Raw genomic sequence first — 20,161 nt, forward strand, 5'->3', positions numbered from 1 at the left:
AGGGGGCAGCCACAGCTGCTCTGGGCAACCTGTGGGGATCAGTAAATGCACCAGTGTGAGCAAAGGTGATGTAATTAGAAGTAATTTATCTCTGCTAAAGCTGGGCATAGAAGAGGTGAGTCTGTGCTCTGTTGGGCTGTCCCCTCCATGCCAGGCAGGTTCCTGGCGGGTGCCAGACGGGCTGGCTCGTGCCCCGCTGGGTCTGGTGTTCCTTCCCTGGCCGTTTCACTGCAATGGGGCTTCTCATGAAAAACCTCTCACTCAAATCCAAACAAGACCTGAATGACTGAACCGGGTAACTAAAGGTGTCGGCTGGTGTGGAAGTACAAGTCAGGTGGTCTTCTGGCCACTGGGGCTCTAACAGGACCCCTGGGTGGGTGGTGGGTGGGTACGGTTTGCCTACCAGCCCAGCAGCACGCCAGCTCGCGAAGACCCTTTCCCTCCTGTTGTTTGTGTGTACGTGTGAAAACCCAAGCTTTCTGCTGAACGTCAAGGGACGTAAAGTTACACGGTCTCTAGAACTCCTTGAAATACTCATGCACACGCAGTGAGTCAGGGAGTTAAGTATTTTTTTATTCTTGTTTAAGATTCCTGGCACTGAGCATTTTGATACAGCTTTTAATATTACTGAACGTTTATGCAGAAACACATGAGCTGATCGACTTGGGGTCTGCATAGCTGGGCGGTTTGTTAGTGTTTATTGATGTACTAAAGGTTGTTTCGTGGAGTTGAGTGGCGTACGTGTGTCTGAGCTGCTGTGGTTCGTTACCGCAGTAGTGGCAGAATACCTAAAAATATCTGAGGCCAGTTCTGTTATCAACTGGGCGCTCAAATTTCGCCCGTGAGAGTCAGGAAACCGAGTGTGCTGAAGTGTGTGTGTAAAATTTGGCTGCAGCGTCAACCGGATAGCACACGTGGCAAGGGAGAAAAAACCCCCAGTTATGCCCTTTCGCTGAACTTAGAAAGAGAGTATTAGGTCTTACTGTCAACCTTGAAAGGCAAATTACAGCTTCTTTCCATAATACCCATTCACAGGCATCTCGGAGCTGTTATGTCTCTTCTTTGACACTCAATTAAATGACTGCACTTATTTTTAAAGACCTAAAACCAAAAGAGGGAATAATCCAGCACAATGGTGCTTTGCTTAAGTTCAAAGTTATCTGTACTTTGAAGGCCACGTTATAATAAAGTAATTGATAGTTCTACACTAAACGTGATGCTCTCAGAGCTCAGCTGCTTCAGTTGCAGCTGTTGATACCTTGTGCCACGAGCAGCATCTTGCAGGTGAATTAGGAAAAGCAGACAATTATCCTCTATATCCTTTATGTTCTTAGGCAGTGACCTGGGGTAAGCTTATAATTTTTTTTAGTTAACAGGTGAAAGCCAGCTTTGTGCCCCTTGGAGCTGTGTTAGAGGCCGTATAGAAGAAGGAAGGTTTAAGGACAAGGTTAAACCCAGCCTCCAAGGAGCAAGTTGTTCTCTTTGGTTTAGGAGCGGTTCCGAACGCTGAGCCGAAGGAAACCAGCTCTACCCAGCGCCCTGCAGCCTGCCCCACCGTAACCTGGGCACCCTCCCTAAATCCTCCCCTGGGTGGTCCTGCAGAGAGAGATGCAGCTTTTCCTTTCTGCCAAGCTGGGAAATCAGCACGGTTTGAATGTTACTGATGCCATGTGTTCTGAAGACAGAATGAGGAATGCATAATGAACTTCTAATAGTTATGAACGGAGCCATATCCTAGATACCCGTATCTAGGATAAATTCTAAAAGTCTACTTCTTGAAAGAAAAAAATCACCTTGGAAAGTCTCTATAATTTTCATTTTACGTAAATGTATCTGTTCTGGATTTGACTCCCAGAGATAGTGAATGCCCACAGATTGAATGTGGGTGGTCAGCAGTTCAGAAAATTGGGCCATCCACCTAAATTTGTCTCTCTTAAATCTATCCTATTCACGTCAGCGTTGTTTAAAGCAGTACAATAGGGATTCAATAACTTAAAGACAGCTTCTATTATCATACTATATAATCCATTTTCATAACAGTGAAGTCACCATGTAAGGACCGCTCCAGATGCTCATCTCCCAAAGTTGACGGTGCTTATGAATGCAGAAGCAGTTGCATAGGAGGTGCTTCAGGGTTTTTAATTTGCAGTAGTGCAGGTGAGACGTCGAAAAATGGCTCTAAGCTTCTGTGAGATGTACGTTATGAGTCTAAATGGGAATTTCTGGAAGCAGGTGGCTTAAATTTTCTGAGGTTTCATAGATACCCGAGATTCTGTGATTTGTGGTTTCCAGTTACAGTTATCAAAAAGCAATACTTAAAGGAACATCTTTTGACTGTAGCTTCAGGCTGAGTGCTAGAGCACCCCCAAGCAGGACAGAGCTGGGAAATGGAGATGGGCTTTTATCCAGATTGTACATTATCAGATGAATAATTAACTGTAGACTAATTGCATATCCTAATTAGTCTCCTACAACTGCACAAAACACAGTATTGCTTCAGTGTAACGTGGAAAGAACTTGACCTTCAGGCTTTAGTGCTGCTGCTGGTGTGAGCAGGGAAGAACTTGCCTTTCAGAACCCAACTTACCTTTGTGATACTACAAGCCAAAAACCTCCACAAATTTTTGTTAGAAAATGAAAAAGACAGAGAAATGCCAATATACATGCCTGGCCTTTTTCCCGTGTGCGTTGCTAGCTGGAAGCTTATCTATGCTGCTCTACCTACAGATGGCAGAAGAAAAATAGGAAAAAATATCTGGAATGTTGGTTTTGACCTATTTTATAGACTCGATGGGGAATTGGCGGGTGGACTTTGCTTTGTATCATGGCCCACACTGTGACTGCACGAGAAGTTTTGGTGTCTGGGGAGCAGTGCCTTCTGCGTAACTGGGGGCGTGTTGGAAACAGCAGGTGACAGTGGAAGATGCACACGGGTTCTCCGACCTGTTCTTTGCCCTTCACCACTTGGTAGCGCAGCTTGGCTGCTCTGCATCTCGTGGAGAGCTTTCAGAACGGCACGTGCAGCCTTGGTTTCTCTGCGAGTAACTTGGAGTAGTTTCTCTGTGAGAGAGGAGAGGGAAGGCTCTCCCTTCTCCGTTGTTGGTCCAGGAAATCTCGTTCTCTGGTGGCTCTGGTACTGCTGGTATGGGGAAAGCAAGGTGGCTGTGTGTGCTTCCGTGGGGGGTACTGAGAATATATCGAGCCATGAGAGGAGAAGTAACGGCTAACACTAGAAGGAACATGAGTTAACAGCTGGAGCAATGCATAACCTGGAATTAATGACCAGCAGATAACGTTAAAACAGACTGGAATAACGTGTATAACCTGAAAACTGGGACGCTGACATTGCAGCGTGAAAAGTTAGCAGTGTTTTGGAGTAAAAACATTGATCAGTAGCCAAGGTAAACAATTCCTGTCTGAATCTGTTTTTCTTCCTGCTTAGGTGATACTGAGCAGGAGCTGGGACCCCCTCCATCCGTAGATGAGGCAGCAAATACACTCATGACTCGCCTGGGCTTCCTCCTCGGAGAGAAAGTCACGGAGGTACAGCCAGGGCCCCAGTACAGCATGGAGGTGCAGGACGAGAACCAGGTACGCCGCCTCCAATCCTTCCTGCTTGTACAGCAGTAACTGCACGGGTTGTGATCCAAATGCAGCACGTGAGAGGGTGGTTATTTTCTAATTATACGGGAGCTGAGTGTCTCATAATGGTGAAATAATTGTTATGAGGTAAAAGGTTGTATCTCCTCGTTATACGGTGAATCATCATTACAGTGCAGCAGTACATGTTTCAGGGATCAGCTGCTACCGTGTGAAACAGCTTCTGTTGTTTTTCTGTTTCTGCAAATGTTGTAGGAGTGGGTAGCATTTCTAATCAGATTATAGTGACCAAAATAATCTGTACTTCGGTGGCATCTTATATGCAATATTTCAAGAGCACTTTAAGAATGTTACATAAAGGCTCACAGTTTCTCCAGGAAAGAGAGGTAAGCAGTAATAGCCTGATCTTACAGATAGTCACAGTTTTTGCTCTTGTTTGCCGAACAAGGTGATTTCATGCTTGAAAACAGATACAGAAAGCAAATCATAAATCTTTATTGTGATGGAGTTTGTAACATCCCCTGTGGCTGGTTGAAAAGCAAAATAGCAAAAAGCTCAGGGCTACAGTGTAGGTTTTGTGGAAACTGCCTGAGTTTCTTCCTCATTCTCCTCAATCCTGCACAATGTACCCACTCCCAGCAGTGATGGTGAGATAAGAATGATAAGAATGAAACTAGGAGACAGTTCTTTCCTTTTTTTTTTTTTTTTTTTTTTTCAGTTGACGGATGGGTATTCCAGTGTGTAGCAGAAAAGCATGAAACTGAGAAGCCCAGTTCTAATTCTCTCTCCTTTTAACAGTCATTGCATGACTCTGCAGAAGTCGCTGAGATATTTAACATAGGCATTATTCAGAGGACCTGACTTAAGGTCCTGAGCTCCTTATAAAAAGAGTCGATGAAAAGTGGCAGCCAAGAAAGATGATGGTTCTGAACATTCAAGCTGAATGCCCACCATGGCCCTGGTGGCACATGTGAATCTCTTGCCCAGCCTGGTGCCAGGAAGGAAACTCAGAGACAAGTTGGTCATCCAAGGCCAGGACTGCTCCTAGCACAAAGCAGGGTGGAGGGCAGCATCCTGCCGTCTGTCAGTCCCGCACTGTAAGCTGAACCAAAAGGTTTTTGATCTTCTGCATGGGCTAAAGTAGGCTTGAGAGCCAAGAAATGTGTTTTTGTTAAGCTTTTGCCTTCAACACATTCATTAAGGTTTTGATGCTTTCATTCATTTTTTTTGTGCAAGTTGTGGTGGATTTGAAATGTACTTTACTATACATTGTGCTGGAAAATGTACTTTTAACAGGCACCTATTTGAACTGAATACTTCAAAGCCAAGCAAAGCTTTCTACTATAAATGCTTCCTTTTGTTGTTGCCTTTTGAGAAAAATTAAAATCCCATCTTTTCTCTAAAGCAAAAGATGTCTTTGGAGAATAAATAAAAGAAAAATCTAAAGAGAAACAGCAGAGAGTTGTCTTCTAAAATAGATGGATATCTTGGGCTGTGTGCTAATTTTTGCATGAGAAAGTTTTACAGGACCTTTGTAATGCTGTTCGTGTGCTGGTGAAGATAAAGAGCGGCTGGCTCCTCAATTACTGAGTTAATTTTTTTTCTTTCTTTGTGAGCATCTCCTGCTGTCAGCACTTGCCTAGAATCCAGAATAGTCGAGGTTGGAAGTGACCTCTGGAGGTTGTCTCGTCCAGCCTCCTGCTGAAAGCAGAGCTAGCCTCAAAGTTGGACCATGTTGTTCAGGGCTTGTCCAGGCGAGGTTTGAAGATCTCCACTGATGGACAACCAACAGGCTCTCTGCACAGCCCGTTCCAGGGCTTGGCGACTGCTGTTGTGAAGGACTTTCTTACTTCTACCTAATAGAAAATTTCCTTGATACAGCCCGTGACTGTGGTGTCTTGTCCTTTCCCTTTGCACTGCCGAGAAGAGCGTGGTTGTGTCTTCCCTGTCACCCCTGCAGGCAGTGGGAGGCTGCAGCTGTCCCTAGATGCAGTTCAGCTGTCTCTTCTCCAGGCTGAATGAGCCCTCCCCAGCAGCTGCTCCTCCTACCTCACCAGCTCCAGCCATCCAGCAGTCTTGGTGGCTTTCCTCTGACTTTCGCCATCTACCACTGGCTGTCTCGGCACAGGAGCCGGGCACAAATCCTGTCCCAGCTAAAGCTGCTTCTGAATTGCAGCAAATCTTCTGAAAACCTCTCCGGCTCTCCTGCCCAAATTGAATTTTTTCAGCTACTGTACTTAAAGTAGTGTTGAAAATCACGCAGCGAGACATTTATGGGATTTGCAAAAATTAATTCTTCCATTAATCATTGATTAATTAAAATCGGGTTGAGACTTTGACTACTAGTTTGCACTTGAATTTAAAAATGAGAACAATTTTGTAGGTTTTAGTGCTTTGATTTACATGGCCTGGGCAAAGAAAACGTTCTTTGTATCAGAAGCTGGGACTCGGCTGCTGCTTGTTATTCTAACCATGCTTTGCCTTCTCAAGCGAGAAAATAATTATTTGCGATCTCGCCAATGCTTGAGCTAAAGTGAAGATAAGGAGTAGAGGTGTTTTCACTAAAACGGCCCCAATCTGTAAATTGGCACGTTGCATTTTCATTCAATTGCCCTATTTTGAATATGTCAAAGGATAGATTCTCTAATCCAGATTGCTGTGAAATTGCGTGTTTTATGTGCTGTCTCTCTCTTAATCATGCTTTCCTTAATGAGACATCACAAATGCTGAAGAATAAATCCTTTTTCTCCTACTTTTCGGGAAACTATTTTTGAACTTTACTGGCTGCCAGAGAAGCACAAAGGACAATGAGACTATGACAGAACAGTTTAATTTTTCAAAGCTTAGTGAAAATGTGACAGATGAAACAGCAGCAATAATAATGCAGAATGTTCTGTCAATGGAAATTTATATTTAAAACTTGCACAGAGGAACGTTTTTCTGTATCAATAGAAAAATAAAACATGTCAATCAATGCCAAGTGATATATCGCATTGTTTAGTAATTTCCCATTGCAAGTAGCTTGTTCCTAAGGAGCTGCATTGATAACACTACAAATAAAAGTAGTTATAAGGATATCACTTCTGGCATTTCATGAGACAATGGTGTTATCAGCTGAAGGGAAGATGAGTGTGCCATTCTTACACGGAATTTTAATTTGCTTTAAAGTGTAATTTTTCTGTGGTTTACGGTTAGCGGATGTTAGTACTGAGATAAGTTTCAGCAGGGATTTGTTTAAAACAACAGTTGAAACAAGGGCAGAAAAACCTCACCATAAAGGATTTATAGTAGTAATAATGCTTCACATTCTGAAAGATCCCACATGTGAGGTGATTAAATTTTTCGATGCTGCAGGATGAGGTTGGAAGGCGCCTCTGGAGCCACCCACTCGAAGCAGGGTCGGCTCAGAACAGGTTGCTCAGGACTGTCTCTGGCTGGGTTCTGAATATCTCCATATCTCCTGTCAGATGCTCCAGTCCTTCAGTCATCTTTGTGGTCCTTTGCTGGACTCACTCCACTGTCCCCATCTGCCTTGTGTACTGGGGAGCCCAGACCTGGGTGCCGCGTTCCAGGCGTGGTCCCCCCGGAGCTGAGCAGGGGAGAAGCGTCACCTCCTTCACCTGCCGGCATCGCTCCTCCTGATGCAGCCCAGGATGCTGTTGGCCGCCTTTGAACCTCAAAAATAATATCATCTTACACTTTATGCAGGATATTGTGCTGTCAGTGAGTTAAAGATAATGCATATCGGAAAAAGCTAATTTATAGCTCAGATGTGTCAATGGAGTCTAATCAGCTGTGAGAAATCAGAAGGGATGGTCCCATTGTAGTGGGTAGCTCAGTGAAAACATCTGCTTCATACGTAGCAGCAATGAGCCCAGTGTTTGGTTATGTTAAGAAAACCATAATTTTAAGGGGAAAAATAATGGAATGTTTTCACTGAATACTGACACAGAAGTAGTTTTTAGTTTGGCCACTGGAATTAGTAAGTTAGAAATAATTATGCAAAATGAAAAACAGATTTACAAAAATCCATGTGGTATTTAGCCATCTGAAAAGATTGCGTTATGGGAAGATGAAAAAGCTTCGTTGAGAGAGAAGGCGCCTGACAGGTGATGTAACAAATGTGTGAAACCGGGATATACAGGGAGCCGGAATTTATAGAGCAGTCAGCTTGCCTGCAGCTCCTAGAAGGCTACTGGGGAAAAAAGAGGTGCATTTGTAAGTACTTAGGACGTAAAAGAATGAAAAAATAACAATAACCGTGATCCACTAGCGGCACCGCAGATTGGATGGGGCGAGGAAAGTGATGGTTTGCTTCTCCTGAGCGCTTCAGAAGATGACGATGTGGTGGCAGCCGTCGCTCTCACCGGTGGGATATTTTGTATGGGTACCAGAGGGAGATCAGAAATTGTCATGGAAGTGCTCGCACAGTTCACTTTCTACTGTGGTGCAATCTCTCTGTTTAATATACAGCTCATGCCCGTGGAGCTGTCACATTAGCACTCCGTCCCTGGTTTGCCGATGTGCTAATCCGCGTTTGGGATGTTCTGTAATTAAGTTAAGGTCGATGCAGTCACGTTGGCGTGAAAGCAAAGGCGTGGGGCGGTGGAGGGGGATGGCTGCCTCGGCGCTGCCCTGCCCCACCGCTAGCAGGGATGCTCCACTTCGCCTCAGACGCCGGGGTGGTTACCCTCTGAGAAAGGATTTTTACAAGCCCCATTGGGATACCTTGGACAAATTAGATCATTTCCCAGTAGCTACACATGGGATCTGCCTTCTAATTTAAAAACCAGTAAATCTTTCACGTGTTCTACTTACAAGAGGCCATCCCAGGCATTTTTTCAGCTTCAGGTATGAAATAGTGAGGAAGGAAAAAAAAAAAAATCAGATGTCAAACCTGTTCTGCAGTTTGCAAGCATGATGCTCTCTGTGGTCACCTTGGGTTCAGATGACATGGAGAAGGGAATACAAATCCATACAATTATTAGGGAAGTATTCACACAGAACGAAAGAAATATCATTTAAGCAGATTCCAAATGGGGAATTAACCTCTGCTGTCCCTTCCTTGGGACCAGTATCGTTTTACAACAAGAAGTAAAATACTGTCCACAGAGGCTACCTGCAGAAAACATGAGCAGTGCAAGAGGGAGATGGCGGTGTTCTGTAGGGTCCCCCGAGCACGGAGCAGATGGGGTCCCCTCCCCTCTGCGGAGGCCAAAACATAAATTTAAGGGAAGATCCCATGCTCAAAAGCCCTTTTTTTTTTTTAATGCTTACTTGATGCATCCTGACCTCCTGGAGGGCAGATGGACTGCTGGCCTGACCCACCACGAGGGTGCCTGCTCCTCTGATGCCCACGCCATGAACAGGACCCTTGGTCTGGGGCACAGGGGTTTGTTTTGTGGAAGGGAAGTGTTGAAGTTGCCCTTTTTAGAGTTTTCTCCGGATGATTGCTCTGAAGTGCAGTGTAAGGGTGGTGAAGTTGCTGTGTTGGGTAAACAAGAGCATCTTCCCAGCGTGGTGGTCGATGAGCCGTCTCCTGCACTCCCCATCCTCCGGTGACTCTGTGCTGCAGTTTTTGTTGCCTGTAGATGCTCTAGGATGTATCTCCAGAGAGAGGACCTTTTGCCAGGGAAGCTTGTGTGTCCAGTAGCCTGTGGTTAAAACAAGGGCTCTGTCTTGTATCGCAGCTTGTCTCAAATCGAATTCAAGAATTATTTTGTTTTCTTAGTAAAATAATCTCCGTGCACAGCGTCAGATGTATAAACTCTTCCAGGTTTCTTGCACACAGTATCTTACAGGGTCTTTCCAAAATAACTTTTAAAACACCATCTCCTTGGTGCTGATGCAATTTTTTGTTTTGTTCTGCTTTTGGAGAACAACTTTTTCCCCCTTTATGTTTTTTTTTGTTGGGGTTTTTTTTGTTTTGTTTTGTTTTTTTTTTTTTTAAGATTTATCTGGTGAGGAAAGCATGCCTGGGCAGGGAAGGGCTGTCTCGTATCTAGATAAGGGATTTTGAGCTTCCTCTTTGCAAGGGTGTGAAACCACTGTTGTTTTTCTTGAATGGAGGAAACATTTACAAAGCAAAATAGAAATTGCAGCCCCACAGAGGTTTCTGAGCAGACGGAAATGGCCCAGAGGTCTTGGTAGGATTTCCTGTATGTGATGTTTCCTGCTGCAAGAAGACGTGAGATCATGCTTTATGCTTCCCACCCAGGAGATCTTCACTCCACACAGAGGCACAGAATTGACCTCACTGTATCATAATTTTTACTTATTTGTGCTTTTTTTTAAAAAAAAAAACCTTTCAGTCCAATACTAACACAATGATCAGAATTCCTGATAAAGTATGGCATCAGGCTTTTGGAAAATACCGCTTTATTTGCTTTCTGTCTTTCCTATTGAACGTGGAAGCTGAAATCTCTAAGGCGTGAATTGGAAAAGCAGCCCAGTGTGTCTGCGTCCTCCACAGATGTGGGGTGGCGCAGCGACAGTCTCATGGTGAACACTAAAGCACTTTTTCAACTTGGCCGTACAAAGCAAGTCCTCAGGCGTGAGCTATAGAAAGACTTTTTTTCCCCGCAGTGGCAGGCTGTGGTGAGTGATGTGTTCCTGGTTCCCGTTTTTCAGAGCTCGGCCGTGACGCAGCGCATCAGCCCCTGCTCCACGCTGACCAGCAGCACTGCCTCGCCGCCCGCCAGCAGCCCCTGCTCCACGCTCCCGCCCGTCAGCACCAGCGTCACCGCCAAGGACTGCACCTACGGCGCCGTCACCAGCCCTACCTCCACGCTGGAGAGCAGAGACAGCGGCATCATAGGTGGGTGCTGTCGCCCTTCTCGCTCTACGGCTAAGCCAGGCAGTCGTCGGTTGTGTTGGTTTAACAAGACTTAATTTAGGCAATATCCATGCATTTGCTCATTAGTGGGGTGGTTCTGCATTATTCACGTTAGTACTGCAGTGACCAAGGTGAATTGTGCCCCTCCGTCATCCATTCGTCACAGGTAGAACTATGTAGAGTTGGTGAATGTTGGGATGGGTGAGGTTGATAAGTAAGTTAACTGGTGCGGAGTTTTGGAGCTTTTTGAAATGGTGAAAGAGCAAGAATTCTGTCTGTCTTCTTCTCTTTTTGCATCCCATCTTCACCTTTTTGCTTCTTGCAATCTTTCTTCCCAACGCGTTTTTGCATCCTTTAATTCTAGTGAGGTTGTCGGGTTTTTTCTACCAAGTCTTTCTTCTGTTCTGTCTCCTCTCCTCCAGCTGCTGTCCGTGCCCACTGATGAATGTGGAGATGCTAATTTAGAGAGAAGCCAGCGTTTTGATAGAATAAGGAAGACGGGATGGTCTCAGTGCCAGGCAATGGCTGTTACTTAGGGCTGCCATCCCCTCCTTCTACCTCAGGTTGTCTTAGAGGCATATTTTTTTCAGCATTTTCCTTCCCTTATGCCATTTAGTCCATAGCCACTGTTCTTTGGTGTCAGAGGAAGGAGAACGATGATGGCATCACGTTCATGGTTCCAATACTGTTGGATTATATTATTATAAGTGTAAAAGACTGATTTCCTTCTGTGGCCCATGACTGTTGCTGCCATCTTACCAGTGACTGTGCCTCCGAAGTGACTGCTCCTCTTGAGCTCAGCCTTGGGCAGGAGATGGATTAAATTAACACAAATTTCGGGGAATTTCTGTAGCTGCTGTAGCGGGTTTTTCATTTGAGCGATCTGTAGGTTGCAAGTGTAAAGGATCTTGAGAAAATGACACACACAGATTAATTTCTGTTCCATAACTGTAAAGGCACAATGGGAGAAAAATAATGTCTGTGTAACATCAGGCAGGATGGTCCTCGCTTGGTTGTCCTTGCCACATGTTTTATGTTCAGTATTTCTCCGGCTAAAAAGATTTTACTTTGCCAACAGTTTATGTGGTGCTTGAAATAAAAAGAAGGAAGGAAGGTTGGTGATTTAGGGAGGTTAGTTGTACTAGTGATTAATATTTTGCTTGGCTGATCAGGAGATCTGGTCTTCGTTCAGCTCCTCTATGCCACAGCAACCTTTGTAGCACTTCTGCCTGCATGATCTTAAAATGCAAATATGTAAGCTATTCTGAGCTGCATACCAAAGTAGGTTAATGAATTCTGGGAAAAGTCATTGCAGTATCGCACACCCTTCGTTCTCTGCTCGCTCTTCATTCTCATGATCAGCGCTTCGCCCTGTCCGACAGCAGCCACTTGAAGCCTGGTTGGGCTGGAGGATCACGGTGAGTAACAGTGGACGCTTGGTTCCAGCTGGGTCTTACCTCTGGCAGAGCTGTGAATCAGGTCTGAGACTTGAGCAGAGCCTGAAGTGGAGCAGCAGAATAGGCAAAAAAGCTTTTGCTCGGCTTTTGCAAGCTGATCTTACTAATGAGATCTGTCGGTGCGTGCTGTGCTATCGTGTTGGGCTCGTCTGGCCCTCCTGGTTGGTTGGCAAGTGCCAGCCTGAAGGTGATGAAATTGTAGGTTCCTGCAGTTTGATTTCATCTGGAGTTTCTTGTCCACGTTGGAAGCCAGAGGAGGTCTGGGTGGTCTTTGTGGGACACCCGTGTGTCAGAGAAGCCTCAGCATGATTCCAGTTCCTCATGTGATAAGGCGTTGAATCTTTTTGCTCGGACTTTCTACCCCATCGTTTTTTCGGTAGATCTATAGTAATTCACTTTGGAGTCTGAAACATTTCTTTTTTGCCCCCTCACAAGGAGGATTCTCTCTTAGAGGTTCTTCTGTCGGGAACTTGGGCTTTCCTATGGAAACTCTGGAAATAACAGAAGGTGGCTTATCCCAAGGCTGTCTTAATGTATCCCAGATGGAAAAGTCGTGTAAAAATATGTTTGTGTGGAGTAGGGGAAGCGCTTTTCAGGGCTTTCAAAAAGGAAGGTTTTCCTCTGCTAGTGTTCACACTCAAAGGAAAACAAGAGCCTCTTTCTCCACTTGATTCCACACCCCCCCACAGACTTTATTTTGACAATAACATTTTCAGCACCTTCTTATTCTGGCATTTGATAGAAGCTGAACAGCTGTAACAAATTGTGGGGAAAACGGTCTTCTCCAGTCATACTTCCCAGCAGCAAAAGAAATCAGGAGGTTTTCCGCTAAGTCGGTATTTCTGGACCTCTGCTGTCTTCTGCAAGCATGAGGTCGGTTCAAGCAAGGGGAGGCCATTTCCCCGTGGGAGATGGATGCACAGTCTGGTCATTACCCTCCCGCTGGGATGGGAATTGGGTGTGCAACAATTTTGGGAGGTGCTCTCTGCATGACAGCGATTCCCTAGAACTATTTTCACTACAGCACAGGGCAGACAAGTTGTCCACGTGTAGGACGCAAAGCCCACCTCGCCCTTTGCTCGCCCCTTTGGGAACACATCAGCTCCTTTGTTTCTGGAGGGTCGGGGATCAGGTTTCCCTTTCGGTTGCATTCCTTGATTATTGGATACAGATCTTGTATGCATATCCCTTGCTCGTGTTTGTTCTCTGCAAGGATGACTGTAGTGACGTGGCTTTCGGTCTGAGCAGCTTCAGCTGGTACCTCAAAAGCATAAATCTGTCAGAGATTTTCTTGTCAAAACTACTTATGTTTTTGTGCCATTTTTATGTGTAGATAAAGAGTAAACTTTTCCCTAGGTATTTTATGTTTCCTGAGTCATGGTCTCTCCTGCTCCTCCCAAATAAGTGATTTAGACTATTAGCTCCAAAAAGGTGCTTTTTTTATAATAGGCAGCTCAAATATATTTCTTAATCATCTTGATAAAAGTTACGGGTTTGGGAAGATCTCTTGATCTTTGCCACCTATCAGTCCTGAGCTGCAGCAAGCATCATCTCCAAATCTCACAGTCATGAACTGCCACCAAATTTCATATTTTAAAAACAGAGAGTTGTCCCAGAAGGTTAACATGCTAATTGTAAAATATTTGAGAATTAGCAAAGGACAGAAAATAGTTAACCAGGGTGGGAAGTTGATCCTTACACCATTATGCGTAGTTGCTTCTCTCCTTGTGATTTTGCTTAGCATAAGATGGTTTTGTACATGTTAAGCTCATTTTACATATCTATATTGCTAGACACAGCATTAATTTGCCAAAGTGAAATCAGAGTGTGGGTTTGTAGACTCCGAATTAACTGCATTAAGGGTGTAACTATCCACTAAGGTGTCTAGAGGGGGCATTTTGGTGTTCTAATCTGAGTGTAAAGACCAAATTTTAACCAGTCTGGTTTTCTCTGATGGCTTGTCCTCTTGGAGTTATTCCTGTCCATTTGTATGTCACCTCTTATGTAATTTCAATTATTAGAGAACAAGCGTGGCGTATCTCTAATCTGCACAGCACAGGGACTATTTCATGCTTACTGATGACTTTAATAAATGCATCACTTGGGTTAGAACAGACTTACTTTGAAATTTTAGATCCTCTACAGTGAAAGGACATTCAGTCTACTCATGTTGAAAGAGTAACAAAAAGTATTACAAGGTCCAGATCTTCAAATTCAGACCCTCTTATTTGTAACAGAAATGAAGAAGGGGGGAGGAGGAGGGAGGAGGTGAGCCAAGAGGAGAGATAGGAGCAAGTCAGCCCTTTCTCCTGGAAGCCACTAAATCCTCGTGGTGTAAAACGGAATGGCTGGTGAAAATGCTGACCTGACTTTAACCTCTGAATAGCTTCCAGGATCTTTTGGCTCTCACTATGTAAAAGCAGCCAACTGTTAATGTTCAAAATGCGCTACTGAAAAGAAAACTGGTCAAAGAATCACGTGCTGCTGCGAGGGAACTTTGCACTTCACGTCCCCGCAGAAGTGGACTGTAAAGTTTTGCTGCTTGAATGGAGCAGAATACAAGAAAATCTCCAGCAGCCTTAGCAAGCCTGCAAAACACAAAACATTTCTTGCCAGTATGTAAAGCTTACCCAAGTGCTTGATGTTCGAGCAGCACTTCATGTCATTTAGCAGCAGTCTCCCACGGGTATTAAGAGAATGTCTGTTTTCTGTGTTGAATCTTGCTGTAAAAGTGCTGCAATTTACTCCCAAGATGGAATGGGGCCTCGCTCTGCCTTCATGTAGAGTCCTGTGCTGATCTACGCTGGGTTCCCCACTTAATTGTAGGGGGATCATCCTGAGCAGGGGAGTAGGTATGATGTTAGAGCAGGGAAACCAGTGAGCTGCCTAAATCCGCCTGCACCGCTGCTGCAGTGTAGGGCTGACAGCATGTGGGCCAGCTGCCTTCGCTTAGATTTTGTGCATTTTTACAACGAAGAACAACGTGTAAAGGACCCTGTTCCCTCCTGGAGGGAGGTCCCTGGCACGCACCTTTTTTTCCACATTCCTTCTTTGCTGTTTTTTACTCTGACTCCTGAGCTTTTGTCAAGTTGCTGCTTTCTACAGATTTATGTGTTTGTGGGTTAAAAATAGGTTTGTTAATAGATTCATCTACAGTGCATGCTAAGCAGAATAGATGCTGCTGACAATAAACCAAGATAGATTTGTTTGCGATTTTAACTGCTTTGAGAAGGGAACAAGAGCAGCTCAAAAGGCACATCAAGATAAATTTAACTCAGGTTAAATATTTTTGTGATCTTACAGCTAAAGCATTTGAATTCTGACATTCTCATCAGTATTATGAAATGCTCTGTTAATAATGAATAAGATTTCTAAGAATTACAGATCTTTTTTTAAATCTAGCCAGCTTCTATTTGGGCTCATTCCCCAGAGGAGGAGCTCCCTGAAAATTGTCTAATATTGGTGAATAATGAGCTTTTGTTCACTAATGCGTCTGCATATTGCAGGTGACGGGGCTGACAGTTTAGGAGGTAGAAAGGGAGGCTGTTTATCAGGCATCTCATCAGCTCTTGAGCAAAATTAGTGGGGTCACAGAATCCCAACCACACGAAGTGTGAAAGGACACCATCTCTGCATCCCGATTCAATTCTTTCTCCAGTTCATTAGAAGGACAAATTAAGCAGAAAGCAAACACGTGCGTGCATGTGTGACATGATGCATGGTTGATGGTCAGGAGTGAAAAACCATGAAGTCACAGAACAACATCTCTACCTTCTCCCAGTTAAGCCATCAAGGGGGCATCAAGGGTTGGGTTTGACACCAGTATCTGGCCCTTAACTACTAGATTATGGGTCAGCTACAGGTGTTTGTTATGTTACTGGAAAAAAATGATGAGTGTTTAAAGGTGAAGGAAGCAGCACAGATGTTGTACTTGAACTGTGAAATTTGCTTCAGTTTATGGTCCAGCCTGGTAGATGGAAAAAAAATTGAGTGAAAAATGAAAGGAAAGAATAAGCTGAAAAGACAGATCAGAAGACAGCTAGAGGAAAATTCAGTGTTGTCAACTCCCACGGTGTTATTTTGAATACTGTGATAAGTGACTTTTCTTTAGTGTTTTAGCTGTTGATGGCGTGAGATTAGATGGGACTCTCAGCTTTTATTTTAAGAGCAGCAAGATTTTAACCTTCATGGTTATGAAAAGCTTCACAGTGATCCAAGCTTGCCCAAAAAGTTAATGCCAAGCATACAAATAACTTCCCTCCCCTTGTGCACACACCCCCACACATGCCTTCTTTCTGCTTTCTTGTTTAAATCTTATACTTTTAAAATCAGTTTCAGGACTGTGGTGGACCAGCAAAAAGGAGAAAAATTGTCCTTGCTGATGCTAAAGAAGGAAAAAAAGGTGAACTGATGTTGATGAGAGAGGCAAAAATAAAGAAGGATCCAAAATGGTAAAAAGTGGAAAATACACTGAATCAAGAAGGCGATGGGAGTTGATGCAGGGTTAGAGGGATGTGCACGTGCATTTCTGCTTCTGAAATGGTAACAGCCCCAATGTTAAAAAAATCCAGTGGTTACCTGTAGCTGGCACATGCAGCGAGGTGTAGGTGTGAGAGGGGAAGCACAGCATATGGGGTCAGGTTGGGCAAGGAAGGGAGCGTGCAGCTTATGGCCACTTGGAGAATCATAGAACAGTCTCAGTTGGAAGAGACCTTCAAGATCATCGAGTCCAACCTTTGTCCTAGCTCTACCAACGCCACTAAACCATGTCCCCAAGTACAACATCTACCCGTCTCTCAAACACCTCCAGGGATGGTGACTCCACCACCTCCCTGGGCAGGCTGTTCCAATGCCCGACAGGCCTTTCAGTAAAGAAATTCTTCCTGATACCAGCCTGAACCTCCCCTGGTGCAGCTTAAGGCCATTTCCCCTTGTTCTGTCGCTGTTCCCCTGTGCAGTTCCATAAGCCCTTGTCCGTAATTTTAGTGCATCACCGTCACGGAGATGTTACTCCAGATGTGTGTGTGTGTGGTTTTGTAAGAGGGATATGTTTAAATAATAGTATTTAGGAGCATGTGAGGTTTTTTATGATGCTTTGGTGAATCAGCCATCAAGACTGCTACCTCTGTACTGGATTTGGAACCTTTTTAACAGATTTCATTAATGTTTACAATCGTGGACTGTGCTTAAAAACATTGATTACCTTGCTGCTGCATGTGATAAATTGAAGTTTATAAACTAAAGCTTTACTGATCTGTTCTGTCTCAGGAGCAGGGTTTTTGCAGTGAGTAGAGCTCTGAGGGTTGGGAGTGTCTCGCTCTGTTGAAATGCTGGTTTAGCCAGGCCTTACGCAGGTACGAGCCCTTCGAGGCATTCGTACCATTCTTCATCCCGCTTGTCAGCCAGGGCAGCAGGGAATCCAGATTTAGAACAGAACGAATGTAGGGTCAGCATGATGCTACTGTCAAGGTATTTTTCATTATGTTTCAAGACCTTTTGTGTGCTTATCGTGATTTATAATACCTCAAGGCTCGAAACAGAAATGGGTTTACCTGTTTAATCTCTGTCTTTTTACAAGATTGTTGATAAGAATTAAGCTGGTGATTTTTATTTTTTTTTTCCCCCTATTTGAGACCAGTGTTGTAAGAGAAGTTAAACACACAAAAAGCAGTGTGGATTTTGACCTCAAGCCTTGAGCAGGGCAGACTTAAGGATTTCTTTTTTTTAATTTATTTGTTTTTTTCATGGAGAAGCCTTAAACTCACTGGCTGATGGTGTCCAGCAGAGAATAATGTTCTTCTAAAAGCACCAAGTGCTCCAGGGGCTGTTGGGGAATGGGTTGCATGTGACTGCCCAAGGCTGCTGCCTTCCCTCGGGAAAGGTTTGGGCTTATGCTTTCTGCCTGCCAGTTCTTTCTGTTTGGCAGCCGAGGTCCCTGGGGCGGTCTGGGGCGACACGGCTATATTTAGGTGTATCCTTCTGTGGCTGAGTTTATGGAGGCTTATGTCGATTAGGGTAAAAAATTTATTTTACTCCCTGCCAACTCGTACATGTTAGCTAGGACATCTCTAATGCGATAAGGCAAGTCATGTTTTAGTATGTTACTGGAGAGGAGTGAAATGAGGTTAACTTGCAGAGTTTGCATGAGTGTTTTTAGTACCTAGTTTCAGTGCAACATATGAAGCTCGCTGCTTTGCTGCAGTTTCCTACTTGAGATGTTATAAATCTTTACCTATAATTAATGTCACAGCTGTTGGTCATCACAGAGTGGTAAACTACAGAAAACTGCTTTCTCCTGCAGTTCCAGCTGAAAGGTGAACATAGAGGTTGACATTTTCCAGGCATGATCTTTGCCTCAAGGAGAATTGGATGGGATGGTAAAAATCCCCTCGCGTGCTTGACTCAAGACAAGTATAGTTGAAAGCCTCGTGCTCCAGGGCATAGACCAGCTTGCAACTACTTGAGAAATAATATTTGCTATCCTGTAAATACATGAAACTCTCTGGGAAGTGTAGTACTGGCTGCAGTGACATCTGTGGCGCTGTCTGGGATGAGCTGCTGCTTTGATACCATTCTTTTTTTTTTTTTCCCACCAAAGAAATAAAAATATTTTAAACCATGTTATTTGCAAAAAGTTCTAATCGAAATGTTTCACGAAGGGAAACGAGCCAAGTTTGAAAATGAAAGCTTGACATAGGCAAGTCCTCTGCCAAGGAAATGCAGGCGTAAATCTTGAATACGAAAAGCGAGGTAGGATTGTGAAATGACTCCAGCATCTGGAGTGTGGCCCCTTCTGGCACCAAAGTCCACCTGTCTTCAAAGGCGCCCGGGCTGTGCTGGCCGACGCTGATGCAGGTAGTGCTGTTACAGAGGGCAGTGTTGGAAACTTGTGGAAAGAGGTACGGCAAATCCTCGGAGAAAGGCGCGGAGGGGATGGCAAAGGGACGCCGTGCTGCCTGCATCCTCTCGTTCGAGGGTCTTCTGTGTTATTATTCATGAATGTGTATTTTAGATGCCTCAATTTCTGCCTGTGTTCATACTAAAGAGTGAGAGATTTGCATGCCAGCTGAGCCTGGAGATACGTGTGTATATAGATATAAAAATATATCTCTATATACACACACACATCTATATTTATATACATGTGGTATTACTTCAGTGCTGTAGAGGACCTCAGCTGTTTCTGCCTGGCTGTCAGGTTTCACATGTTTGGTGTGTGACTCGCGTGGCTGCCCCTGTCTTACTTCGTCCCCTGCAATCATCCTCTTGGTGCCTCCATGAGGCAGCGACGTCTCTTCTGCTCCCGACAGCCACCGGCACGTGCTGTGGTTGGTGTGATCGCAGCCACTGGCTCCAGTGTGGCAGAGCCCAGGCACTGCAACGTTTGGCTTTTTGTCATCGGGGTTGTGCTTTCTGGCTGGATTCAGCAATGAAAAGAGCCTCATGGAAATGCATGGTCTCTCGCAGCATCTCTGCTGCCCTTCTTGCATCCCGGCAGGTTCCTGTCGCGGCACCCCCAGCTTAACGTGTCCCGTCACGTAACCTGATGCACTGGGTATCGTCTGTTAGAGGCTCAGGGTTGAAAGATCTACCTCTCAGCAGATGGCTTAAGGCAAAAATTCCTGCTCTTTGATGGACATGAGGTCATCAGTTTAACTTTTCCCAAATTCAGAGCACACTATCTGTTAAGAGGCTGCATTGTTTTGAGCTTTTGGTTGATTGAGTGTCCTTGGGTTTAAAAATTGTAGAACCACAGACTGGTTTGGGTTGGAAGGGACCTTAAAGATCACCTAGTTCCAACCCCCCTGCCACGGGCAGAGACACCTTCCACTAGACCAGGTCACTCCAAGCCCTATCCAAGCTGGCCTTGAGCACTGCCAGGGAGGGGGCAGCCACAGCTTCTTGGGGCAACCTGCGTCTCGCCACCCTCATTGTGCAAAAATCCATGAGACCTATAAGAAATTTTCTGGCAATGTCTGAAGGACCATTTGTTTATTTTTTAAACCTTATATTAAGAAAGCATTAATTCTGTTATCTCCAGCAGTGTGACAATTCCATTGTCATTTTCCAGTTTCCAGTGCAGGGATGCTCTAAGCCCACTCGGGGACGGGGACTCTCCTCCCAAGGCTGTGACTCCCCCTCATCCTGCAAACCCTTGAATGTGTCCTCCAAGCTCTGGGATGTTACCAGTGATGAAAACCTCACATACTGGGTTTTTCACCTGTGGGTTAAGCTGAGTCCGTGAGTGCTCCTGCAGCCCCTTTTAGCA

The 20,161-nt window shown here is 44.6% G+C and overlaps 1 protein-coding gene across 6 annotated transcripts in view; it reads left to right on the top strand.

Moving 5' to 3' along the window:
* TANC2 (tetratricopeptide repeat, ankyrin repeat and coiled-coil containing 2) overlaps positions 1-20,161 on the top strand; it is a 206,862-nt gene that overhangs the window by 98,372 nt on the left and 88,329 nt on the right. For all 6 annotated transcript variants that reach the window (XM_086477854.1, XM_086477858.1, XM_086477859.1 and 3 more), the window contains 2 exons: positions 3,443-3,591; positions 10,231-10,417. In XM_086477854.1, coding sequence (XP_086333980.1) covers positions 3,443-3,591; positions 10,231-10,417 — 336 coding nt within the window. The remainder of the gene's footprint in view (positions 1-3,442; positions 3,592-10,230; positions 10,418-20,161) is intronic.

Source organism: Leptosomus discolor, chromosome 25, assembly GCF_034619465.1.
Source record: "Leptosomus discolor isolate bLepDis1 chromosome 25, bLepDis1.hap2, whole genome shotgun sequence".
Classification (NCBI taxonomy): Eukaryota; Metazoa; Chordata; class Aves; order Leptosomiformes; family Leptosomidae; genus Leptosomus; species Leptosomus discolor.